The following is a 24,585-nucleotide window of genomic DNA, read 5'->3' as shown; positions in this document are numbered from 1 at the left end:
TTGTCGTGCGCGTGTATTTAGTAGATGTCTTGGATATATAATATGGTGCTGGAGTGCTCTACTTCGGGAGGTGCTGATAATGGCGTTCGATACCAGAAGTGGAAGTGCTGCACCAGTACGCCTGCGGAATGCGGGGTTCGTCCGGGCAACTCGATGCTGCGTGGGGCAACGCAGAGCGAGGTGCTGCAATGCGATGCTACGCTTGAGTGGTCTATCCGCTGTCGACTACATGCATACGTGGGCGCCCCAGAGAGCCGAGGAATCATGCATGCGCTCACTGTCGCCGTCTGAGCGGGTTCCACCGCGCCTTCACTCCGCGGGAAAATACCAGGGCGCTGAGGTATGGAACCAGACAGAACGGGGCCAGGGCCTTGCACTCATTTATCTGTACAGAGGGTAACTCGCCCTATTTGCTTGATTTAAAGGATTGCATATCCGCAACACCGCACTCATTGACGAGAGATCGGCATCCAGTGACACCGCCGTCATGACTGAGGCCGTGGTGGACGAGGCCTCCAAAAGGCCCCTGGAGGAGCCTGAGGTGGAAGGTGTGGATGCCAAGAAGCAACGTACCGACGAGGGGAACGACGCTGATGAGGGCAGCGACGCCATGGAGGTCGAGCCACCATCCACCAGCCAGCCGGTCACTGTTGGGTACCGTACATTTGAGAACGGGGCGGCCCTCCACGAGTACTACCAGGGTCTACACTCCAAGCTGAGGAGCTACCAGAACCTCAACGATGTGCGCTTTACGCTTGGATGGGGTGCAGGGTTCCCGATTGTCTGAGATACCAGGGATAGAGGCATGGGGTGTGGGATCCTACCAAGCAAGTCACCCCATCTTCCCTCCCATCCTCCTTGCAGTACGAGTTTCACATGGTCCTGGAGCTGATCAAGAAAGGGCACCCCGATGCTGAGCGCAAGGTGCCTGGTGGTGACATGTGGCTGCCTGGGGTGATGCCGCTGGGGCTCAAACAGGTTGTTTCGCCGTGCATCAGTTGATGCATCGTGCTGGCGGCACTTGGGTCGGCAGCAGCCTGGTGTCGCCAGACTGGACGTGACATGCGTATTACAACAGCTCTCTGCCTCCCCCCCCCGCCCTCGCAGCTGGCAGGTGGCGTGGCTGCCATCCAACTGCAGAACAAGGAGTATGATGGTCGCCAGACCTCATGCTTCCACCTCATCCGCCCGGATGGCAGCGTGGAGGATGTCTCCTACAGGTGTGTTTCACTGGCAGTTTGCAGGGGGAGCACTGGTTCGGCCCAGAGTGCCTGATGCAGAGTCTGGCGCATGGCTGGATGACATGTGCGGTTTTGGCGTCTCAGCCTGACGTCAGGATGCATTGGAGTATATACATGGACCTTTGGGGCTGCAGCAGTTGCAAGCATGGAATCCGTCTTTAATTAGACCTCACCAATTGCAATCACCCCTACCCGGCACAGGAAATGCATTGCCAGCTTGGACGCCACCGTGGCAACCCTGCTGGCCAAGGAGGATGGGAAGAAGGCATCGCCAGCCAAGGCGGGAGACGCCAGGTCCGGCGCAGCCAGGAGCTCAACCAGGAGCGGCCCAACCAGGAGCGGCAGCGGCGGCCGCGGCAAGCCCCGTGGGGGCAGGTCTGGCGGGCGCGGGAGGGGCCGTGGCAGCAGGCGGTGAGGGCCGTCTGCTCCCTCAGCAATTTCTTTGAACATGTCTTGTAAGCTCGCACGTCCGGTATATGCTGCTCACGCCTTTACCCTAGCGCTGGATGTGGAGTGGAGCGCTGCCATGGATCAGGATGCGACAGGTTCGAATGGTGGTATTACCGCGCGCTCTCTCCGGTCCATTGCATGGTTACCTTTGTGTATATGATCCGCTCCTTCGCTGAAGCCGAGGCACTCACACTATATATTAGAATACGTTTTCACTGCTTAAATAGCGTTGGTCCGCAACTCGACCAGGCATGCACCTTCCACTGCCCCTCGGGCCAAGCGTCCGACACAGGGACCTTGAGGTGGCGCGATGCGATGCCGAGCGCCCTGTCCCCGATCCCTTTGCAGTCCTGCGAGCTCAAGGAAAGGAAGTGCAATCCATCTGCCTCCAGGAGGATCGAGGCGTGCTGTATGCTGGGTAAGAAGCCAGTGGCACATGACCCACTCCATAGTGGTGGGCTTTCATGGACGAAGTAACCGCATTTGGCGGTTACACTGCCACGAGCCGGTAGTACAACACGAAGTCTGAATTTTCATGCACTCATGGGATGGAATAAGTCCCGATGAGGTAATTTGGTACTTGTACACATGGACACAGGCATGCAGACGGCAGTCTCACCGTCTGGTCTCTGGAAAGCATGCGCCCCGTGAACACCCTTGCCCTCCATGACCCTCTCTCTGGGATCCTTGGACTGATCGGAGATCCAGGAGGCAAGTGGATCGTGTCGCAGGGCCGCAGTGGCCCAGCCCAAGTGCACAGGGCGGACGACTTGCTTCCCGGGGCAGGAGGAGTCGGCGAGACCAGGTGCGCCTAGGTTCAGACTTTCATGAGCAGGTGCTGTACGCCTCCACATTTGCAGCGTGGCATCCTGGAGGAGGAGATCAAGATCCTCCCCCCTCGCCCAGAACGTTGACTCTCATTCCACCCCTTCCTCTCTCCCTGCAGGTGCAATCCGATACACATTCAAAGGGAAGGCGACTCCTTTGCCGCCCCAGCCCTCATTCTGCCGCCCAGCCCCGACCAGGCAGCCGCCCCCCTGCCAGGCCTCCGTCCCGGCGTCCCGGCCCTGGTCCTGCCGCATGCCGAGGGTTTTGCCGTGGCATGCACGGGCTCCGGGCGGCGTGTTGTCGATGTCCCCTCCCCCCAAGGAGCAGGCATGCTCACCTCGCTCCTGGCCTGTTGTGCTTGGAGCACGAGAGACGGCCCGCACGTCCTGGCAGGGTACGAGTCTGGGATGCTGGCCCTGTGGCGGCTAGCGCAGCCGCCGGCCCCGCTGGCGAGCTGCGCGCTGTCCAAGCAGCCCCTGCTGGCGCTGGCCCGTTGCCCAGCGAGGGGGAGGGGCGTGGCTGCCGGCCCGCGGGCTGCCCTGCTCCCCTTCAGGCTGGAGCTTGGAGGAAAGCGTGAATCGGAGCGTGAAACGGAGCATGAGGTGGATCAAAGGACATCTGCCCCGACGTCGGACGGCAGTTCCCACAACGACGACCATCAATGGGCCGAGGCTGCGCCCCGGATCAGCAGGGGCACGAGGGTTCCTCTGTCCAGTGCCGGGGTCAACTGCCTGGCCCTGCGCTCCGACGGCAGGCTCCTCGCCCTCGGTGGCTGGGACGGGCGGGTCAGGGTCTTTGCCTTCCCCTCCCTACGGCCGCTGGCGTCGCTCGCGGTGAGTGGGGAATGCAGTGAACTGATCTGATCCAGTGCTCAGGGGTGTCTGTATTGCAGAAGATGCACCTTGAATATCTGGAGCTCAATCTCAGGCTCGTGGGCAGGGAGGAAGACCTCAGCATGCCGTTCATGACCAAGGCACCACAACCCTCTCTCTATCCTCCGCGCACTTCAAATCGCACTCCTGCCCACCTGCCCCACGTATGCAGTACCACACCGAGTCCGCCACATGCCTGGCATTTGGCACCCCTGCCTCTGGCCTGCTGGCGACAGGGTCGAGGGACGGCAGCATCGCACTGTACATTCTGTACCCATTTGCAGAGAAGCAGGCAGGCAGCGAGCCAGAGGATGGACGAGATCTCGAGCCCTGAGGCAGGAGCGCCCATTCGATGGCGTGGGCCCCTCCCTCCACGAGCGCACTGCCACGCAGAGACCTCTGCCAGCCACGCACCGCCGCCCTATCCACCAGTGACCAGTCAGAACCAGGCCATCCACCAGATGTACATCTGCCCCAGGTTCTCCTTGTTGCTGGCCTCCTCGATGAGGTGCCGAGCCTGGCCCTGACAGGACAGCGGGAGGCAGGGGGTGGAGCTCACACCCAGCAGCGTGCCCTGCAGCCGGCCTGTAGTGATGGCAGGGGCGAATGAACTTGGTTTCGTTGACAATATGTCCCACACTGTGCCGAGCGCGGCCCGGATCAAAACCTGAGTGCCCCATTGAGCCCCGCCCACCCTGCTTGCAAGCCTGCTCTCAAGTCGGACTGCTCCACACTGGCCCGCCACGCAAGAACCCCGGAGGGCCCGACCTCCTACTGACCCTCCCTGTAACAATCAGTCGCCCAGCCCACCCTGAATCGTGGCCAGGGCATCCTGGGCGTGCGGGTTCCCGGCGTCGGCGTCCTTCTTGGCCCCCGCACGCACCCACTCCACCAAGGGGTCGTGCACGAAGGTGTCCATCACGCTCAGGATGGTGCCCTGGTGCCGCCGCAGCACCTGCGGTGGCGAGCGAACATGAAGAGAGTATGCCCGCGTGAGCTTGGGTTTGACGACGCTCTGGCGACTGCTTGACATCCACCCCCCCCCCCCCCCAGAACTGAACCCCTGCATGCTCACCGTCAGCGTCAGCTCGCAGACGGCCACAAAGACGCCCTCCACGCCCGTAACGCCACACCCGTCCACGACGTTCTGCGTCAGCCTGCTTGGGGAGGGGGTAGGGTTTGAAAGCGGGGATGTTGGCACGAAGGCCGATGCCCTTACGCGGAAGCCACGTGCCGTCCTCTTCCCCCCATACCTAAAACAACCCCTCCCCCCCCCCTCTTCCTCGGACTGGCCTGAAGGGCACGACCTCCGGCTTCTCCAGGGTCAGCCCCTTGTCAAAGAGGCAGGAGAAGTCAACGTGCACCACGTCCCCCGAGGCCTGGTCCAGCAGGATGTTTTCGCCGTGGCGATCGCCCAGACCCACCAGGTGCCCCACCATGGACCAGACAGCGGCGGTGCGGGTGAAAGCGAGGCGGGCGGCCAGCCAGGCGGAGGGCTCGGGGAACTTGTTCAGCAGCCAGCGGTGGAGGCGGGGGGGGAAGAGGGCCAGCACGCCATCGAGTAGGTCTGCCTTGCTCCGGGACTGGTTGGGGTGGGGGGGAAGGGGGGGTGGCAGATGCTCATAGGAAGAGGCAAGGTGATGCGGGGGGAAGTGCTGGATGGAGTCCAGCGGTGGGCGTGCCGGACGCTGCATGCCTGGGAGGGCAGCATCTCAGGCTGTCTGGCAGCGAGGGGAACGAGTCGAACGGTACTGACCCGGCCACCTTGGATATTCTGGACGCCTCCTACACCCCCCCGCACCCACCCCCACCCCCCCACCCCACCCCAACACACACACACACCTGCGCGGCGGCGTCGTACATGGCCTTGATCTTGCCGTTGGTGGTCTCGCGGGAGAAGAGGCCCTCCGCCGCATACACGTCCTGCACGCAGTGCCTCAGGCCCACCGTGTGCGGCACCCACTCCACCAGCCCGCAGTCCTCGGTCAGGGGGAGCACGGCGAAGCGACGCAGGCTCAGGCCGCGCCGCCGCGCGCGAGGGTCCTCCAGGAACAGGCGGTTCAGCACCCCCGCGGCCTCCATCAGCCGCGTGTCCTTGCGCAGGTCGTCCTTGGGCTTGGCCAGCAGGGTGTAGGACTGGCCATCGGAGCCCAAAAAGGACACCTATTCAGTTTGGTGTGGGTGTAAGAGGGTGGGAGAGGCGGTGTTAGGGGGGGTGAGGGAGTGATTCTCAGCCAACGCGGGGGCTGGAAGGGCATCGCGGGCGAGGTTTTGTGTCTTGGTCCTGGGAGCACATCTCCACGTCAACCATCAGGGGTACAGCCGCCTCATTCCCCACCTTCCTCCTGCACATTATTCTTACCTTCTTGGGGACCTGGAGGGAGCGCAGCACCTCGATTTCGTCCTCCATCCCGGCGATGGTGATGGGCTCGGCAAAGGGCCTCCAGCCGGGGATGTGCTTGCCGTCTGGCGGCAGCGTCACCGTCAGAGCTGGGGAGGGGGACGGGGCTGGGTCCCTTGCCCGGAACTCTAGGCATCCCGCGCCTGTAGAGACGCAGTCACATTGCAGAACAACACAAAAAAAACTCACACAAGCACATGAACCGCCAGTTCCTGGATACTATCTACCCCAGTAGCGATGACTCACCGGCCATGGTCGGCATGAGGGCGTGCAGTGGGAACGTGCGCACTAAGTGACTGAACTCCTTTCGCGCTGAGATCCTGGACGGGACGCACGGGTAGGGTGGGTGATCGGCATTGTCTGGGATTGAGCGCTCAAAAGAGCACGACGCTCCGCAACGGGGTGGTTGAAATCGAACGAGCTTGGCGGCAACAGGTGCGGCCACTATTAGAGATTATGTCCAATGGCCGGCGCCCTGACTGTCCAAGACCTGATCATGCTGATTGTATCAGAGGGAAGACGATGCAATCAGGGGTCCCTCCATCCTCCCCCTCCCCCTTCGCCACCCCAATACCACTTACTTCTGCCGGGCCTGGTGGAAACAGAGTCGAATCAGCTGCTCGCAGAAAGATCCCATCTCCGAGAAGAGGCGGCGCTCGCTGTCGCCGGACACAGCCTTCTTTGCAGCCTGCGGGAGGAGAGTGGGGCAACTGAGATGTGGGGGTGGAAAGCAACCACCCAAGGGATTTCATTGGTAAGATGTTAGCGCACGATGCCATGCATGGATGACCACAGGTCACAGCAATACAAAGGAAATGCAAGTACAAACAGTGCATTCCCCCCCTCATTCAGCAAGCCCAGCAAATGCGGCCACCTGGACAATGGAATTGGCGGCAGACCGCCTGGAGGCCACCCCGGACTTGGACACTGCTGCCAGCGCCCAGAGTGCCTGTGGGTGTGCAGGTCGAGGCGGGCTCTGGAAAGGAGGGAGGAACCCTGGCAAACACACCCCGCCATGCTTTAGCAGGGTCAGGCCTACCACACAGGGTGCCGTGCTGAGTGAGAGTAGACTCCCTCGTCAAGCCAGGATGAACAGGGTCTGAAAGCTTCTCCATGCCTGGTGTTATGTCTGAATCATACCCTCGCCCCTTCCATTCAAGCCGACTCCAAGACCCTAAGCCTCGTAAACCCCCTTTCCCCCCTTTCCTACCGCACCTGGTGGGGGTAGACCTGGGTCACCCGGGTGATGATGCCGCGCGTCACCCCCGCCACCTCGGCATCCGGGTGGCAGATGCGGGAGGTGAGCTGCGGCAGCGCGGTCAGCCAGACGTGCAGGGGCACGCTGCGCGCCAGCTCCTGCATCAGCGCCGCCACGGCGGCCGCACACTCGCGGTCCTTGGCGCTGGGGGCGGCCGCCGCTGGGCCTCCCTGGCCGCCGCCGCCGTGCTCGAACCAGAGGGTGAGCAGGCGGGGGAGGGCCTGGTAGACGTGCCGGCTGCCCAGCACCAGGCCCCGGCCGTACATGCGCAGGACCTCCAGCAGGATCTCCAGGTAGGGCCGGTCCTCGCCCAGCTTAAGCTTGGACCGGCCGTGCAGACGGTCCATGTGCTTCCCCGCGGCCGCACGCGTCTCGCCCCGCTGCCGCGCCCGCGCGTCCAGCAGCATCTTGTCCAGGAACACGGCGTAGCGGAAGTAGACGTCCTCCTTGCCTGGCTGGAGCGAGATGCCGCGCTGGAACAGGCCTGCGGGTTGGTGGGGGTGAGACGTGTGGTTGGGGCTCGGATGGCATGGGTTCCGGCGTCCCCTTGTTGCGCATCACAACATGTTCCAAGTCACCACCCGGGGTCCCCTGCCAGTCCTCTGCGTCTGGCAACTCTGGCGCGTGCCCTGCAGGCAGGAAAACAGTCCCACGCATGGCATCGTCACACCACCCCAGGCCCACCTATGATGTCGTCCTGCGTGCCCTGCCCCGAGTCCGCCATCACCCGGGCCAGCTTCACGACCACTCCAGCCTGGCACCTGGAGGTTCAGGGGGTGGAGTTGGTGGGCGGAGGGAGGAGGAGAGGCGTGTAGGTTTGCTTTGTTTGATGGTGGCTCGAGGACATTCACAGAGGCCATGCCACTGCTCATGTGCGATGGAAGATCTGGAGGCCTGCGCGGCCCTCCACATCCTCAAGGCCCAATCATGACTGCATCCCAAACCACCGCCCTGCCCTGCCCCCCTCCCTATCCAAGCAACAAACGCACTCGACGATATCATCCCCCGCCCCCGCGCCGCCCGCCAGCCCCGCGGCCAGCGCCCGGAGCTCCTCCACCGCCTTCCAGGGCGGCGCGGCCTCCGCCAGCAGCGCCGCCCGCTCCAGGATGGCGCCCGGCACGCCGGCGCGGAGGGCGTGCAGGCCCGCGCTGGCCGCCGCGGCGTGCTCGCCGTTGGTGCGGCACAGCGTGCCCAGCGCGAGCCAGCACCGCGCGGCCGCGCAGCCGTCGCCGGCCAGGCCTGCGGCGGCGCGGCGCAGGGACAGCAGGCGCTCGCGCACCGTCAGCGTGGGCTGGCTGGCCGCGAGGCGCGCCGTCCAGCCCAGGGCCAGGTTGTTGGGGAGGTCCACGGGGAGGGGGGGTGTGCCCGCCGTGCGGCACGCCGGCAGCCAGGCTGTGTGCGGTGGGTCATTGTCGGTGTGTGGGCGGGATGGTGTGTTTGTTTGTGTGCTCGATGGGAACAGCCTTTGGTGCATTGCGAGGAGGAACAGTGGAAGGAGGCGCGCACCAGTGCCGTCGAGATGCCATCGAGAACCCCGGCGCCACACCCCCTTTGGCCACCGGAAATATCGGAGGAATGCGCACAATCCTGTCGGGCATGCACGCCCTTTCCCCCGCCCCCCTCCCCTGAAGCCTCGAACCCTCGACCCACCCGCCAGGTCCTCCAGCTCCTGCAGCGCGGCCAGGTTGGCCAGGCAGGGGTAGGCGCGCGCGTACGACTCGCACGCGGCACCCAGGAACGCCGCCATGCTTTCCTCCCTGACGCGCGCCAGCTCGGTGGCGAAGGCGGCGTTGCAATGGGCTTGTGCGCTCGGTCGGCCACCTCCTCCCGCACCACCCCCACTCGCCGCGACGGTGAGGAGGCGGGCCATGCCAACCTCCCACGCACGCCCGGGGTCCTGCTGCTCCCCAGCAACGCGTGCCAGTTTGCGCGACAGCTGCCATTCGCCCAACCGCCAGGCAGCCGCCGCGCCCAGCGCCGCCAGAGCCGGCAGCGCGGGCTCGGCCGTGGCCCCCGCCAGGCCCTCCACCTGGACGAGCAGGGCGCGCGCGCGGCCGCCGCGCAGCAGCCCCTCCAGCCTGTCGGCCGTGCAGGGCGGCAGCGAGGCCGGGCGTGGGGGGGGGGGACCACCGGCATTGCGTCTGTCGGCAACCCCCTCTCCCTGACCACCATCGCCCGCGCTTTCCTCCAGCTCTTCGAGTACCGCGGCGTCGGGCCAGTTTCCCGTCTGCAGCGCGGCCGCCAGCGGCCCAGAGGAGGTCGCCGCCCCGGCCCCGCACAGCTTGAGCAGGCCCTCCATGCCGTCCGGCTCTTCCAATCGCCCATACACCTCCTTGAGGAAGGCCACCTGCGCCTCGCCGTAGGTGTGGCTGGTGCGCGCGCAGGGGTTCAGGCCGCCGCCCACCCTGGACCGAAGGTGCAGCTCCATGTACTGCAGCGCGCGAGCGTGCGCGCCCGAGCTGAACGCCGCCTGCGTGCTTGGTGGGGATGGGGTTGGGTGGGTGGAGGCGTGTGACTGGGCACACAGTTGGCATGCAACGTAACACCTTCATTTCAAACGCATGCCCCCGATCAACGCTCTCTTCCCCGCAGCCCTGGACCCCAGCCAACCCCTCGCCACCCCTCCTTCCCCCTTTTCTTTGAGAAAACCATCAAGCTCGCCTGCGCTAAAGCGTCGAGGGGCACGGCCTCCAGCACCCGCGCCAGCGCCGCCCAGCGCTCGCCGTCGGTGCCGGCCTGGCCCCCGCCGGCGGGGTCGCCACGCGCACGAGACACGCGCGCGTCCTCCACCCAGCGCTGCAGCGTGTCCAGCAGGCCAAACACGGTCTGCAGGCACATCACGCCCTCCGCCGACCCCGGCCCCCCCGCGATGACCGCCGCCAGCTCCTGCAGGTGCAGGGGTTTGGGGGTGTGTTTCAAGGGGGGGCGGCGAAGCTGCCTGCCCACCCACAAACCCACACCGAAATTCCACCTGCTGGACGGCGGCCTGGCTGGCCTCGCCGCCGTCGGTTACGGCAGAGTGCACGAGGTAGGGCAGGAGGAAGAGGGAGAGGGTGAGGTCGTGGCGCAGCGGCGGCAGCACGGCCGCGAAGAGCGGCTGCAGCGGGCCGCGCGCATGGTGCTCCGCCAGCGTCGTCATCCACAGCGCCAGCCAGCGGCGGTGCGTCAGGCGCGCGCCGCTGGCCTCCCCGCCGGCGAAGACGGGGCCGGGGGGGCGCCGGATCGCGCTGCGCACGCTGTACTTGGAGTCAAGGTACGGCAGTACGATCGTCTGGATGAGGGGGTGCATCTGGGTGTGAGAGACGTCTGGGTGGCGACTAGTTAGATACTTTGCCGGGGAGTGGGAGGACCCTGCTGCTTCAGGGCGCCTGTACATCAGATGTCTAAGCGCCGCGGGGGGTAGGTGGCTCGCGCTGATGCCCTGCACACCCCCTCTTCCCCGATTAGCCTGGGACAATGCAGTCGTGCCCCCTATTCCCCGAAACACCCCCCCCAAATGCACAAACCTGGGCGTCCTCGGGTAGGGCTGCGAGGACAGGGTTGGCAGACGGTGGCGGGGTCCTGGACCCGCCACGACGCGCCCGCTTCGCCCGCGGCGCAGCGCGCTCCTCGCCGCCGGCCTCGGCCCAGTCGCCGCCGCGCTCCTGCGAGGCGGACCCATCCGGTCCCGCCACGAGGTGCCCGCACCCACGCAGGATCTCCTGCAGGCCGAAGCTGCAGGCGTCCAGGGCCTGCAGGCTGGTGGCGCTGCGCAGCAAGCGCAGCAGGTGCGCCTGCACCACCTGCAGCACCAGCTCCCCGTCGGAGCTGAATTTTTTGGGAAGGAGGGTGGGTAAATGGAGAGGGGTTCGTTACCAATGAAGAAGTAAGGGATACAGGGCCGGAACATTGCCGTGGCGCGTCAAGCCTGGCACCAATACACAGTTTCGGTCGAGCGCCTGCAAAGAGCGCGCACATCGAGATGTGCAGCCGCCGTGCCAGGCCAGCCAGATGCTCATCTTTTCCCTGAAAGGAAACCTTGTGATGACATACTGCAACCTCCGGCTGGCCCTTCCCTCCCCCTCTCCCCTTTCCTTCCCCTCCCCCCCCCCCCCCCCCCGAAAAAAAACAATAGGACAAAAGGGACCCTACCGAGCCATGGAGGGCGGCTCCCGGCGCGGCAGGCCCAGGCGGGCGGGGTCCACGGCGCCCACCAGGCCCAGGCAGGAGGAAAGCGCGGCGCGCGCGGGCGGGTCCAGCGCGCCAAAGGCCTGCTGCTCGCAGTGCCGCAGCAGGGCCTGCATCAGCCGCGTGACGGGGGACGCCGTCGCGTGGGCGGCGCCCGGCGTGGCGCCCGGCGAGGCGCCCTGCGGGGCACCCGCCCCGTCCCCGGCCTCGGCGCCCTTCGCCGGCCGGCCGGTGCTTCGCATGCTGCTGCTGGCCAGCTCGGGGCGGCCGCCACTGCCCTGCAGCAGCCCCGCCAGCCAGGCGCGGTGGGCGGCCAGCAGCGCGGCCAGCGACACCAGCCCAACCCCCGCCACGGCGGCCGACTCGTCCTCCACGCTTTCCAGCAGCGCCGCCAGCGCGACGTCCGGACCGTCGCCGCCGCGCTCAGCCGCGGCGCGCGCGCGCAGCACCGCGCACTCTCGCACGTCCGGCAGCGGCGGCAGCACCCGCGTCGTCCCCGCCGCGTCGGCCAGCAGGGCCAGCACGCCCGCGGCGCGGCGCGCGGGCGCGCCGCCGGCGGCCAGGCAGGGCAGCACCCAGGTGCCGGCCTGGCGTGACAGCGCGCGCAGCGCGCGGGGGGTGACGCCCTCCAGCGCGCGCAGCAGGCCGGTCCAGCCGGCCAGCGCGGCGCACTGCGCGGCGCGCGGCGCGCCGGCGCCGCACCCGCGCGCCAGCAGCGCTGCCAGCTGCGGCAGCCAGCGCGTGACGTGGCGCCCCGTCAACTCCGCCAGCAGCGCCACGCAGCGCAGCGCCGTCACCGCGTCCTCGCCCCGCGACGACGCCGGGGGAGCGTCGGGCCCGGCGCGTGGCGGGCACGGTGACGTGCAAACATTGGTATCGACGGGAAAATTGGCACTACCCCCGCCACTGTTGCTGCCGCCGCCACGGCCACCGCCGCCTCTCGTCTGGCCGGCCCGGGCATGCACGCCTTCCAGGGCACTCGGTCCCGGCAGCGCCGCGTCCAGGCGGTCGCCCAGCTCCTTCAGCGTGCGTGTCACGTGGTCGCCCTCCGCCAGGAAGTCGGTGGCGCTGGCGGGGACCTCGCTGCGGCGGTGCGCCGCCAGCCGGCCCAGCTCCAGCACCACACGCGAGACGCGCTCCACGACGGCGGGCGGCGGCGCGTCGGGGTGGGAGGGGGAGGGGCAGGGGCCCGAGGTCGGCGGCGGCGCTGGTGTGCTGGCGCCGCCGCCGCCCGCCCCTGCCGCCACCCCCCTGGCCTCCCAGTCCGCCAGCCCGCCGCCGCGCCAGATCACCTCGCCCAGAGTGCGTGGCATGGCGGCGCGCAGGAACTCCAGGAAGGTCATGCCCGTCAGCTCCTCACTCAGTGCGATGAGCGGGTCAAAGGCGCCGGAGCCGCGCAGGAGCTGGGAGGCGAGCACGTGATGCCCCTGCTCCAGCATGACCTCCTTGGGGCTGGAGCCAGTCTGGCGGGGAGGGGAGTGGGATGCTGGGTGGGGTGAGTGGTAGGCTGGGTGGGGGAGGGAGGCTCTGGGTGGGGGAGGGGGAGGAGTACAAGGAATCTGGCGGGGGCCGTGCGGGGGTCCCTGCTGCGGCTGGCAGCGGGCACAGGCACGGACCCCATGGCGGACATCCTTCAGCCCAGTCCCTGGCGCAAGGAGGGACACGCGCTCCGCTACCGTCCCCAGTCGCAGCACATATGCTCATGCCAGCAAAGAGGCCGCCACAGCTTTGCAATACATATGCACTACGACTCTTGGGAAGGCCATGTGTCTGACCGACATCGTCCTGAAGAACACCCACCCTCTTCCACACCCACTCCCACCCCGTACCAGACCATGCAGCCCCCTCCACCCCCATAAATCCAATCACAAACCTCACCGCTGCGATGAGGGCGTCCAGGTCCTGGCGCTCCCCACTCTCCATCAGCGGGGGCAGGGCGTGGGGCAGGGTGGCCTGCGCCAGGGCCGCAGGGGCCAGGCCCACCGCGGCCGCCACGCCCGGCAGCAGCGCCGCCTCCCGTCCCGCCCGGCACCCCAGCAGCGCCAGCAGCGCGGGCTGGAGCAGGAGGAAAGCGCGGCCGCCGGCGCCCTGGGCCGCGGCCAGGGCCAGGAAGCCGCGCTCCGCCGCCGCGCGCGCGCCGGGGTCTTCGTCGTCCAGCCCCAGCAGCAGCAGGGCCGCCGCCAGCTGGCGCGCGGGGGCCAGGCCCGCGCGCTCGCCGGCCACGCCCACCGCGGTCAGCAGCGTGGCACGGGCCCGGGCGGGGGCGGCGCCATCCTGCAGCGACGCGCGCAGGGCCTGCGCCGGAGGGGGTGTTGGTGGAGTCGGGAGAGTGGTGGCTCGAAGGTGGGGGGTGTTGGAATCGGGGGATAGAAGTGAAGAGGGAAGAAAACATGGTTGGAAGCCCATCAGAGGCGTGGAATGGAGGGAGAGCAGGGTTACCTTGTTCAGAAGAGGTGCTCCTGCGCAGGCCATGGGGCAGCCCGCCAGCCAAGCGCCAGGCACCAAGGCCCCTTCCTTCCCGCCCCTCGTGCGCCCAACTTCCCTCCTTTCCCTCCCAACCTCCATCCTCCCGACAACCCCCTCCAACATACGCACACCTGGATGAGGTCCAGCTGGCACCGCGCGGCGCAAGCCTCCCGCTCCGGCGTCGGCACCGGGTGCGGCGCGCGCGCAGCCAGCGCCAGCGGCAGCTGCGCGGAAGCCGTGGCGAGCAGGACGCGCAGCGCCGCTGCTCTTGCGGCGGCGTCGCCCGATGCCAAGACATTCAGGGTATACTCTGCCAGAGGGCGCGCGCCCTCCAGTCGGTCCGGCGGGCAGTGGCGCAGGAACAGGCCGACGGCCAGGACCAGCGACGACGAGGAAAGCGCGGCGGAAGGCTCGGGACCTGCAACGGCTCGCTCCAGGCCGGCAGCCAGCCAGGCCCACCCGCGCCGTGCCAGGGACGGCGGCCCGGAGTCAAATGTGGAAGCGAGAGGGTCGCGTCGCCGGGGTACGCCACGCCAAGCAGGCCTGGCCACGGCGCCGAGCGCCGCCCGCGCCAGGGTCGCGCCGCCGTCGGCGCATTCAGGCGGCCGGCAGGCGGCGCTCAGGAAGCGGTGCAGGCCGGCGGCCGCCGCGCGGGGGCACTCCTCGGTCGCCGAGTGCAGGAGATTGATTGCCGCGGGGCCGTCCCCACCCGCCGCCGTCGCCAGGTGGCACGCAAAGGGCGCCAAGAAGGCAACCGCAGGCCTCGCACTTGTTAAGCCCCACGCCCGCTGCACAGCCGCCAGGGCTGCTGCACAGGCACTGTGGCTCGCAGCGGACGGGGCGCTCTGCGACGCACTTGCCGGCGAAAGTGCTACCACAACGCCAAGGGCGGCGTGAGCTGCTGCCAGACGCACGACCCTGTCCTCTGTTGCTGGGTCACCGATTGATCCAGGCGCCGCCAGCAGCCTCTGCGCCGCGGCTTGAAGCGGCGGGCTGCCGGGGTCCAGCCAGGCCAGGCCCCAGGCCGCCAGCCGCGCCATGCTCGCTGCGGAGCTAGGGTACCGTGCGTTGCCGCGGCAGACCCCTCCTTCAATGTCGGCCGCGACCGCGGCGGCCAGACGCTGCAGTGCGGTGCCATCCTCGCCATGTCCCATTGCAGCGGCGGCGGCGAGCATGGGCACCGCGCAGTCCCAGCGATTCGCGCCGCACGCACCGCGCCGCGCCTCCTCCAGCAGCTGCCGGGCTGCTTCCAGATCACATGGTGTTCGGTCTGCCGCACCAACCCAGCCGCCTTGCTCTCCCGCGGACTGCGCGACCAGCGACGCCGCGGCCGCCACCAACAGGGCGTCGCGCGCACCAAGCACGGCGAGCAACTCGGTGCGGTGCCTCATCAAACAGGGCCAGGTGGCGGCGGCGGGGCAGGCCGCGGCCAGGCGCTCCAGGCAGCGCATGGCCTCCCGCGCCGCTTTCTTAAGAGCCTCCGCGTCGCCATGATGGGATCCTATCCCCACCTCGGGGTCTCGTACGCCAGCGCCCCCAGCCTGGCCGTCCCCGCACCCGCCAGGGCCCTGAATCTCACTCATCAACCCCAGGGACGCCAGCCGAAAGCCAGCAGCTAAAAGATCAGGGACCAGGACAGCCCCGAGGCCCCCACGCGCCGCGCGCTGGGCGGCGCGGCGCAGCAGGCACAGCGCGGCCTCCGCCTCCCCCGCCCCCCAGAGCCGGCCGTGGCGGTCGAGGGCGGCGCGCAGCGAGCCCAGCGCGCGCAGCGCGTCGGCGTGCCTCCTGCTGCCGCCGGCCAGCAGACGCAGGGCCGGGGCGGCGGCGCCCCAGGCTGGCGGCAGCAGGTGCAGGCAGCGGCAGGCGCAGCGCAGCGCGGTGGGGGAAGCTTCGCAAGGCGCGGCCAGCGCGGCTGCCAGCACCCCCCCCCGCGCCTCGGCATCGGGCAGGCGCAGGGTGTGATCGGGCGCGAAGGGCAGCGGGATGACGAGCGGGGCGCCGGGCGGCGCGCTGGCCGCCAGGACGTCTGCTAGCGGTGGATGCAAAGGGCCAGGGGTAGGGCGCGGTGAGGTCTTTGCGGGGCCTGAGGACTGTTTTGCTGGGAGCGACAACCGGGAATGATGCCCAGCAGCGGCTGCCAGGCCCCGGACTCCTGCACCCTGGAACCTCCCACTCATGAAACCCCCCCATTCACTCAGACCCACCCTGCAGGAGAGTCGCCAGCCCCGCCGCCAGACGGGCATGTGTGGGCGGGGACAGCTTCCGGGCAGCCGCCAGAGCGGCGCGGACGGCGTCGCCCAGCGCCGGCCGGGCAGGGGCAAACTCGGGGCTGGCCACCAGGGCCAGCAGCCGCGCGATGATGTTTGTCAGGGCGGCATTTCCTTCGTCCCCGGGACTTATGAGCAGGGCGGGGGCCTGGGTGAGGACCAGGAGCAGGAGTTTGAGCACCGAGGACGTCTCCCGCTGCCCTGTGCGGGGAGGGGTTGAAGGGAAGAGGAGGTGGCGAGCCGGTGTCAGATTGCTGGCTCGGAATGATTGCAGATGAGCATGAAGATGTGCGCCCTCGCCCCAGTACTTTTCGTTTATGGGATGATGAAAGGATGCTTGTATGCCATAAGCGCAGGATCATAGCATGTGTACAAGGATGTTAATAGTCAGCAGCGGTGCCTCTCCTGCCTCCCTCCCCATCCAGATCACACCTGGGTGGGACTCCGCCATGGCATCCAGGAGACTGATCAGCACGGATCGCAGACGACGGGCCACAGGCCCATCCGATTCCTGACTGGAGCTGTCTCGTCCCACAATCAGGGTGTCGGCAATCTGCTGCATCAGCCGCATCAGGCTGGAACCCCCCGCCATGGCGCCCGGCCGAGTAAGTGATCAAGGGGCGTGCCCGTACAATAAGCTTGGCAACGGTCTCACGGCCCGCCTCTCAGGGAGGCAAGCATGTAATATATCACATGCATTGTAGCTTCTTCGTGTGAGCGTGCGTTGGAGCAGAGACATTTACCAAATCGAATGTGCAAGCTGCTGCCGACACATAGTGGGCAGGGCGCGCCCGATTTCGGGGGGGGAGATCAGCGATCTACGCTGTCCTTGGCGATGCACGATTCGCTGAGACATCACTGGTACTCGTGTATGCAGGCACCAGAGCATGTATTGACACCCGCCGATGCCTTGAGTCCTGTGCTGGGGTCTGGTTGCCAGTTGCCTCCAGGAGCCTGCAGACCCCGCCTCCAGCGGGGGATGCGCGGGGGAACGGGCGCCGAGTCAGAAGAGGTAGGAGTATTTTATTCTAGCTCAGCCAGTCGCGAGCGCGTTGCAACGTGTGTGCGTTGAGCATCGCTTGCACCACCTCCTCCTCGCCAGGCCACCGCTGGAGACATCGGGGAGGAAGAACTGACGCCTTCTTCAGGCGATGTAGAGATGGAGGGGGGGAGCGGCACTGAGGAAGAGGAGGCCAGGGCGTCGGGAAGTGATGAAGCATCTGATGACGATGACGAAGGGGAAGAGGAGGAGGAGGAAGAGGAGGGGCAGAGCGGGAGCGAGGCCTCCGGCTCGGACTCCCCACCCCCTCGCCGGCCAGGCCGTAAGCCGCGACTGGACATGGGCGGGCTCACCACACGAGAGATGCCAGACCGCAAGACGCGAGCCAACCGCTACGCAGCGGGGGAAGTCCTGGCGGAGGACGAGGATGGCGACCAGGACTTCTGGTGCGCAGGAGGTTTGGTGTGTTGGAGAACAGAGCGGAGCGATCTGTTGCGTCCGGAGACTGTCACCTGGCTGCAGCCCGAAGCTCACCCTCCTCCCTACCACAGGGGCCAGGAGTTCTTTGCAGAGGAGGCGGCAGATGAAGCGTATGAAACCGAGAGTGAGCCGGAGGACAGGTTGGACCAAGACTTTGACGAGCCGGTGAGCGAATGGGGGCGATGGAAGCTACATGGTCGAGGAGAATGGGTCATGAGGACCATTTATGATACGGTGCTTGAGGAGCAGGAATGGGGTGCAAGTGCACGTACAGAAGGAGGGGTTGCTGATGCATCTGCGAAAGGGTCCTCCTTGACATATGAGATGATGAAGAGCCAACGAGCGAGTTCTTATTCAGCTGCCTGCCCCTTTCCCCGTCTACTTGCCCCTCCCCGCTCTTCATCCTCTGTAACACACCCCCTCGCTCAAATCAGGAGGAGGAGCCTGGTTCCGGCGAGGACAGCGATGCAGCCGAGGCGGCGGTCCGCGAACCCAAGTGGGTGGATGCTGTTGCACCTGGCCCAGAGTAGAGCTTGTCTTGGAATGTCGGTGATGGAATGATGCCGTGTGCAGCTGCGTGGATGAATGCAGAAGGCTGGACCAGCATGCACATGCTCCCTATGCAATTCGTTACTCAGGAGGAAGGCGCTGAAGCCGCCGGGTGCGAGGTCGGGCGCCCTGGGCCCAAAGCGGCCAGCAATTGCCTCGATCCCAGGGGCCCCGCGCCGCCGATCCCTGGCTCCCTCCCCCTCCCCGTCCCTAGACCCGGGGGAGAGGCGAGGCGTGCGCGCCTCCACACGCGCGCGGGTGGAGGATGGGGAGGCGGAGCGCAGGAGGGCAAATGATCAGGTGTGAGGAAGGTTCAGGTGTGGGAGAGGAGGGGAATTCCTTGGGCAAAGTGGAGTATGAGGAGTATCAGCAGTAGTCTGAAATCTGTCCTGTAGAGTGCAGTGAAGCGACTGCGGGTGGCTTCACAGGGCTGGGGAGGTGCGAGGGGCCTGAATCAGCCATGACCCGGCGGCAGTGTTGGGTTGCAATGCTGCATCCTTCCCCAGGCTATATGGACTTGTGACAACAGAACGTCCAGCCGCACTGCTTTGACTGATGTCACGAGAAACCTCCCCTCCATGCCCATCCCTCCCACTGTCGGTGCATCCAGGCTCGGGTGCGCCGGCCGGCCCGCGCCGGCCCGGGCCCGCGCGCTTTGACGCAGGCGGAGCTGCTAGCAGAGGCGGCGCGCACCGAGATTGAAAACCTGCGCTCTCTCGCGGCGCTGGAGGCCGCCGCGGCCGAGGTCAGGGCGTCGGCCGACGTCCAGCGCACGCGATACGTGGGTCCCATGCTGCGCTGGGCCTCACGGCGTGTAGGCGACACAGAACAGGTGACTCAAAGGGGGTGCGGGGTGGGAGGGGAAGGAGGTTGGGGAGGTTCTGCAGAGCTGATTTGCAGCCAGACGACGCTGTGCACCTGAAGCGTCTCCGGAGCGGGCAGGGGAACTCCCTGTTTTATTGTGCGCCTGCCGTGCGGAACCTCCAGGAACCCTACGAAACACCACTGCTGCAAGCGCAATCCTGTTGGCGGTGCCTGTGGCCCTCTTGCTGGCTTAGCCCAGGCCAACTCACTCCACACAGACCACCCTGGAGGTGCGAAACATGGCGCTGCCGCCGGAGCTGGAGAGACAAGTGGCGCCCGAGCCTCCCCCGCCAGCTCGCTGCGCCGTCACGGGCGCCTTGGCCCGCTACCGGGATCCAGTGAGCGGGGCCCCCTATGCAGACTTGCAGGCCTTCAGGCTCCTGCGCCAGGGGAGGGCCTGATGGGAGTGGTGTGCTGGGCATGCCACCCCACTATGCATGGCTTAGCGCCGCATTCCCAGACTGACCTGTTTGTATCAAACAATACCCATGTATCTTGGACGTTGATGATAGGCTCTAGCACAGTGTTCGTGGGTGTGCGGTAGGAGGTCGATGCAATTCTAGGACAACTCACACTGCACAGATGATTTCGACCAATGCTGGTGTCTGGAGGTTAAGCACAATGCCTCCCCTACCCAGGGAAAGAAGTTGAGCTTCAGCAATCCTATCTCCTTGAATGCCCATCTGTGAAGAACCCCAGCCTGCCACATACTGCCAAGGTCGGTGCAACTCCCTTTCGGGAATTGAACAATCACACGCTGGCAGATTTGCGCATGCGCGCATTTCGACTATGACCCGTCGGAGCGTTCTTTGCACGCCCAGTCGGAAAATATCTCACATTAGATCTTCAGTCCCAGTTGGGTTCCGGTGTTCGAGTCGGGAGTGTCGACGGCCAGGGACGGCCCGGTGGGTGGGATGGGTCCGTCAGGAGTGGCAGCCGGCGCAGTCGATGCCGTTCTCTTGCCCCTGGACGGCACCCTTCCTGTTTTGAGCGACGTTCAGCTCCGCCTGGGAGCGGTCCACGAGGGAGCCCACCGGCTGGAAGTCCAGGTGGACGGTGTCACTGCGCGCACGCTGCAGGGCACGGAGGTACGCGCAGGGGAGATGTCGGGCGGAAGTACACATATTTGACCCAAAGTAGCTTCTTTGACGACTCCAGAATCAGCATGACTCGCCGCTCCTCACACCTCGGAAGGTTCGCTTTGTGGGGCCGGAGGTCCGTGTAGCCTTGGGCCCGGGCGGGCTGGAGTACTCCATCCCCGACCCCTCTCCCGAGGTGGTCGCCCTGGTGCGCGCCCTCGGGGCGCCAGCACCCGGTCAGGATGCTCCCCTCCCAAGGGCGAGCCGGGCGGGCTCCCCCAAAACCGGCTCCCCTGGCACCCCCACCCCCTGCCCCACCCCCCCCAGCACCTTTGACGCCCGCACCGACGCCGGGTCCGCAGAGCTCTACTTCCACTACTACGGCCAGCTGCAGCACCAGCAGAACATGCTGGCGGACGCGCTGCGCACCGGCACCTACCACGCGGCCATCTCCGAGAACGGCGCCGACTTTGCGGGCAAGGCCGTGCTGGACGTCGGCGCCGGATCGGGCGTGCTCTCGCTCTTCGCCGCGCGGGCCGGCGCGCGCGTCGTGTACGCGGTGGAGGCCTCCCCCGCCGCGCAGTATGCACGGCGCCTAGTCCAGGCGCAACCGGGCCTGGCGGGCATAGTCCACGTCATCCAGGGCCGGGTGGAGGATGTGGAGCTGCCGGAAAAGGTGTGCAAGGGCGAACTGCTTTGGGTGGTTTTTTGGGTGTGGGATGTGGAAGAGGCGGGGCAAGGGGTTGAGCCCAGCAACAGCAGCGGGGCCCGCTCTGGCGGGGGCACCTGCGCTGCACGGCAGGGCTGCAGAGCCTGCCTGCGGCCTGCACACTCCGAGGAGAGGCTGAGGCACCCTAGGCCAAGCACGCACAAGCCCCTTCCAACCCTTCCCTCTTCCTTGGGCCGCCAGGTTGACGTGCTCATCTCGGAGCCAATGGGCACGCTGCTCGTGAATGAGCGCATGATAGAGTCGTACCTGGCCGCCCGGGACAAGCACATGAAGCCCGGCGGCAAGATGTTCCCCGTGAGTCGGTGGCAGTTGCTCGCAGTCCGGGAGGAGGGACTGATGGGGCGCTGGGGTGTTGACCAGGGTTGTTGATGTGCCGGAACGGCTGTGACAGTCCAAACCCCCCGCTGCGATGCCACACGCTCCCCGCCCATTCCCAGTCCCCAGCACCCACAACCTCCCTTCCCCCTTCCTCTTACATAAAAAAAGAGCCTGGGCCGGATCCACGTGGCCGGCTTCTCGGACCCATACCTGCACGCCGAGGTGATGGCGCGGTCGGCCTTCTGGAAGGCCACCGACTTCTTCGGCCTGGACCTCAGCTGCCTGGAGGCCGAGGCGACGGCCGGCTACTTTGGCCAGGTGGTGGTGGACGCCATCCCCTCCGGCGCCCTGGTCTCCAACACCGCGCAGCGCACCATCGACTTTGCCACCGCGGCGCCCGAGGACCTGCGCGAGCTGGCCATCCCTCTGAGTCTGCAGGTGGCAGCGCCGGGGCCGGTGCATGGCCTCGCCTGTTGGTTTGACGTGCTGTTCGAGGGGTCGCAGGCGCCACGCTGGCTCTCCACCGCGCCCGGCCTGCCCACGACGCACTGGTGCGCGCTGGGCTTCTTGTTGAGGGAAGTGCATGCCCTGGCCCGAGGCACCTGGAGGCGTGTGGTATGAGTATGGCAAGGTCTAGGCCCGTGACGATGCACTCAGCCAGGGTCGGAGCCGGGTCTGCATGCCCCCTTCTTCACCCGCTCCTGCCCTGTTGACATGCCGCATCACCCCCGTGCAATAAGGTCCCCCACCCCCTCGGCGCCCACAGGTTCCAGCTGAGATGCCTGCTGCAGGAGCCCGTGCAGGTGGCCAAGGCTGGTGACACCCTGACCGGCCGCCTGCACCTGCTGGCACACTCCCGGCAGTCGTACGATGTGACGCTGGAGCTGTCCAGCGGCGCCTCCCCCGTTTCTGTCGGCAGGTACGACCTCAAGGAACCCTACTACCGCCAGCTCAACCAGTGGATCCCGGTGGCCAACGGTGCAGAGGCCACCTACGAGCAAATGGCGGCCGAGGCGGGGCAGGGGCCATCCACCTGACCAGGCGCAGCCTGATCTCCACCCAATAAAGCCTCGATAGTGAGGCGCCTGACTATGGTACTCTTCGGCGCGGCATCCGGGAGCTGAGCAGAGCGCGAGCCCTGCCGGAACCTGCTCCTGGCGCTGTCTCGGCCAGATCGCCCGACACCCCGGTCGCGCGACCACACATGATACCGTACATGCTCTTCTACCACTCTCTCCCCTACAATGAAATGCATCCTGCTGTTCGCAACTCTACTGTTGTGACAGCATTCGAGACTCGTGGGGCTGTGAGGCAGTGTGCGTTGAACTCCTCCGCGTTAGGGTTCGGAGGCGTCTGACCACGCTCGGGCCCTCCCCCGCATGGTCACAACTCCCCCTGGGTGCCGTTTTAGACGCTCGGGTTTCGCCACAATGGGTCACGGGTGCCTGATCCTGGCGGTGCTCCTGCTGTCCTCTGCCTCGCTCGGTGCAGCTATCCGAGACACCCCAGCAAGTCGCCTCGCCCTGCCCTCCGGCCCATACCTCCCCATCGTTCTATGGCATGGTACGGCACATAGACTTGAGCTTCATGATGCGGGAGTTGCTTAACCCCTGTGCATCTTGCCAGGAGCTCCCTGCAGCAGCCCTTCGCCCAGGGCCTGCCGGCGTCACTCACATACCCACATCGTTGAGACCTCCCTTCTCTCTCCCCACATTAGGCATGGGCGACTCCTGCTGCAACCCCCAGGGCATCGGCGCGGTGCAGGACCGCATCCAGCGTGCCCTGCCCGGCGTGTTCGTGCACAGCGTGGCCACCGGCGCCACTGAGTCGGCCGACGTGCTTTCCACCTACTTCGGCGACGCAAACGCGCAGGTGCGGGCCGCCTGCGAAGCGCTACGCGCGCTGCCCCAGCTGGCGGGCGGCTACGTGGCTGTGGGCTTCAGCCAGGGCGGCCTGCTCCTGCGCGGCCTGCTGGAGCGCTGCACGGGGGAAGGCGCGCCGGCCATGCACACCCTGATCACGATGGGCTCGCCCCACCAGGGTGTCATGGACGTCCCTGGCTGCTGGGACGTGGGCGGCGGGGCGGGGGCCGCCTGGAGCTGGTGCAAGGTGCGCTCACAGAGGGGTGAACTCTGGTGGTGGGGTTGTGGTGGGGGGTGGGGGGGTGGTGGACAGGAGGGGAAGGGATGCATTGGGGGCAGGGACGAGGGTCTCGGGCAGAGCAATAATGCCAGCGGATCATCTGTGTGTGCATAGGTCCTTGGTTGAGATGTCTTGCACGCCAGAATTGAGGGCAACGCATCTGGTGGGTGTCTGGTAGCATTGCTGCTGTGGTTCTATAAGACGCCTGCTTTGCCCCTCGCCGCAGTACACCCCCATCCCCTCCTTCCCTGCCCCCGCACAGGCCATGCAAGCGCTGCTGGGGCATGGGGTGTACTACTCCTGGCTGCAGCACAACCTCCTCCAGGCCCAGTACTTCAAGGTGAGGGTGATCAGAGGGGGTGGGTTCAAAATTGTGAGCAGACATGATCCCCAGGGGCCCTCAATTGTTCACTACAGAGTGTGATTGCTGGATATTCACTGTTCGCATGGTCCAGAACGGCCCGACATGCACGCTCGCCGTCCTCCCCCTGCCTCGCAACCCCTTGTCTCCGAGGTTTCCCTTCCATGGAACTCGTACAGCGCAGGCCGCGCCTCCAATGAGGAGACCCCTCCCCTCTCCCGCGCCCCCAGGACCCATACCACCTGGACTGGTACAGGGAGACCTCCGGCTTTCTGGCTGACATCAACAACGATCGGGATGCGAGGAACAGCAGCTACGTGGCCGCCCTCACATCGCTCCGCAGCCTGGTCCTGTACCAGTTTGACAACGACCTCACCGTGGTCCCGCGCGAGAGCTCCCAGTTTGGGTTTTACAACGGAACGCACACGGTGAGCTGGCCTTGGTGCTGGGAAGAGGGCGGTGGAATGGCGTGGATGGGGCGGCAGCATCGCAGTGGTAGTGACTGTTCACCTGCGGCGCCCCTTTGCAGTCAGGGCATTCTCTTGTGGCTGGACCAGCATCTCGGGTGCCGTGCCCCTCCCAACAGCCTTGCACAGCCGGGGGCCCCATGCCTTCCCACCGCCTGCCGCCCACAGGAATCGATGGAGGAAAGCGCAGCGTATCGCGACGACCGCCTGGGGCTGCGGACCCTGAACGAGTCTGGGCGCCTGACGCTCGCCAACTGCCCCGGTTTCCACATGCAGTTCACTCTGGACTGGTTTGAGCAGCACGTCCTGCCACACGTGGCGGTGCCCGTGGCCGACGCCCGGGTTGCCGCCACGCATCCCAGCCGCACTGCGTGATGCAGATGGCAATGCGGGCACCCCGCGTCTACACCCCCTCTTGACGGGTGCCACGCTCTCACCTAGCCATATGCGCCTTCCCTCACTGCCCCTCCCTGCTCCCTGACACCCTTGCGACCCTGCTGCACGCCCCTGCTCCCTGCACGACAATGTGCATAGACTGCTCCTTGCGCCGTGCGACTCTCCCCTGCCTGAGTCATGGCATGCCACCTTGGCCCTCCTCCTCTCCTAACTTGAAATATTTACAATGCAAGAGATTCTTAAGAGGGG

General features: G+C 66.5%; 7 protein-coding genes across 7 annotated transcripts; 4 read left to right on the top strand and 3 right to left on the bottom strand.

Moving 5' to 3' along the window:
• Window positions 1-17: 17 nt before the first annotated feature.
• F751_3944 (hypothetical protein) lies at window positions 18-266 on the bottom strand (the record flags this gene model as incomplete). The annotated part of the gene is made up of 1 exon (XM_011399854.1): window positions 18-266. One exon carries the CDS (start codon window positions 264-266, stop codon window positions 18-20), a length of 249 nt encoding a protein of 82 aa, XP_011398156.1.
• Window positions 267-487: 221 nt separating this feature from the next.
• F751_3943 (Guanine nucleotide-binding protein subunit beta-like protein 1-like protein) lies at window positions 488-3,725 on the top strand (the record flags this gene model as incomplete). Its single annotated transcript, XM_011399853.1, has 6 exons — window positions 488-742; window positions 865-931; window positions 1,115-1,220; window positions 1,443-1,535; window positions 2,638-3,352; window positions 3,564-3,725. 6 exons carry the CDS (start codon window positions 488-490, stop codon window positions 3,723-3,725), a joined length of 1,398 nt encoding a protein of 465 aa, XP_011398155.1.
• A 105-nt stretch (window positions 3,726-3,830) lies between these two features.
• Window positions 3,831-15,266, bottom strand: F751_3942 (Serine/threonine-protein kinase ATR; the record flags this gene model as incomplete). Its single annotated transcript, XM_011399852.1, has 23 exons — window positions 3,831-3,976; window positions 4,202-4,346; window positions 4,467-4,548; window positions 4,655-4,966; window positions 5,253-5,554; window positions 5,754-5,881; window positions 6,039-6,112; window positions 6,374-6,480; window positions 6,667-6,741; window positions 7,008-7,534; window positions 7,735-7,811; window positions 8,313-8,442; window positions 8,701-9,079; window positions 9,203-9,520; window positions 9,748-9,936; window positions 10,022-10,321; window positions 10,557-10,857; window positions 11,182-11,327; window positions 11,562-12,353; window positions 12,510-12,680; window positions 13,096-13,272; window positions 13,815-14,101; window positions 14,624-15,266. 23 exons carry the CDS (start codon window positions 15,264-15,266, stop codon window positions 3,831-3,833), a joined length of 5,808 nt encoding a protein of 1,935 aa, XP_011398154.1.
• A 607-nt stretch (window positions 15,267-15,873) lies between these two features.
• Window positions 15,874-16,542, bottom strand: F751_3941 (hypothetical protein; the record flags this gene model as incomplete). The annotated part of the gene is made up of 2 exons (XM_011399851.1): window positions 15,874-16,151; window positions 16,383-16,542. 2 exons carry the CDS (start codon window positions 16,540-16,542, stop codon window positions 15,874-15,876), a joined length of 438 nt encoding a protein of 145 aa, XP_011398153.1.
• A 747-nt stretch (window positions 16,543-17,289) lies between these two features.
• On the top strand, window positions 17,290-19,244 carry F751_3940 (Vacuolar protein sorting-associated protein 72-like protein; the record flags this gene model as incomplete). Its single annotated transcript, XM_011399850.1, has 7 exons — window positions 17,290-17,396; window positions 17,502-17,595; window positions 17,865-17,926; window positions 18,069-18,091; window positions 18,194-18,279; window positions 18,644-18,811; window positions 19,062-19,244. The coding sequence occupies 7 exons, from the start codon at window positions 17,290-17,292 to the stop codon at window positions 19,242-19,244; spliced, it is 723 nt and encodes a 240-aa protein (XP_011398152.1).
• A 1,084-nt stretch (window positions 19,245-20,328) lies between these two features.
• Window positions 20,329-22,007, top strand: F751_3939 (putative histone-arginine methyltransferase CARM1; the record flags this gene model as incomplete). The annotated part of the gene is made up of 4 exons (XM_011399849.1): window positions 20,329-20,598; window positions 20,833-20,946; window positions 21,139-21,521; window positions 21,737-22,007. 4 exons carry the CDS (start codon window positions 20,329-20,331, stop codon window positions 22,005-22,007), a joined length of 1,038 nt encoding a protein of 345 aa, XP_011398151.1.
• A 393-nt stretch (window positions 22,008-22,400) lies between these two features.
• On the top strand, window positions 22,401-24,315 carry F751_3938 (Palmitoyl-protein thioesterase 1; the record flags this gene model as incomplete). The annotated part of the gene is made up of 5 exons (XM_011399848.1): window positions 22,401-22,533; window positions 22,688-23,022; window positions 23,375-23,452; window positions 23,704-23,901; window positions 24,109-24,315. The coding sequence occupies 5 exons, from the start codon at window positions 22,401-22,403 to the stop codon at window positions 24,313-24,315; spliced, it is 951 nt and encodes a 316-aa protein (XP_011398150.1).
• Window positions 24,316-24,585: the final 270 nt, after the last annotated feature.

This window comes from Auxenochlorella protothecoides (genome assembly GCF_000733215.1).
Source record: "Auxenochlorella protothecoides strain 0710 unplaced genomic scaffold scaffold43, whole genome shotgun sequence".
Taxonomy (NCBI): Eukaryota; Viridiplantae; Chlorophyta; class Trebouxiophyceae; order Chlorellales; family Chlorellaceae; genus Auxenochlorella; species Auxenochlorella protothecoides.
This window is presented reverse-complemented; position numbering and strand designations above follow the sequence as displayed.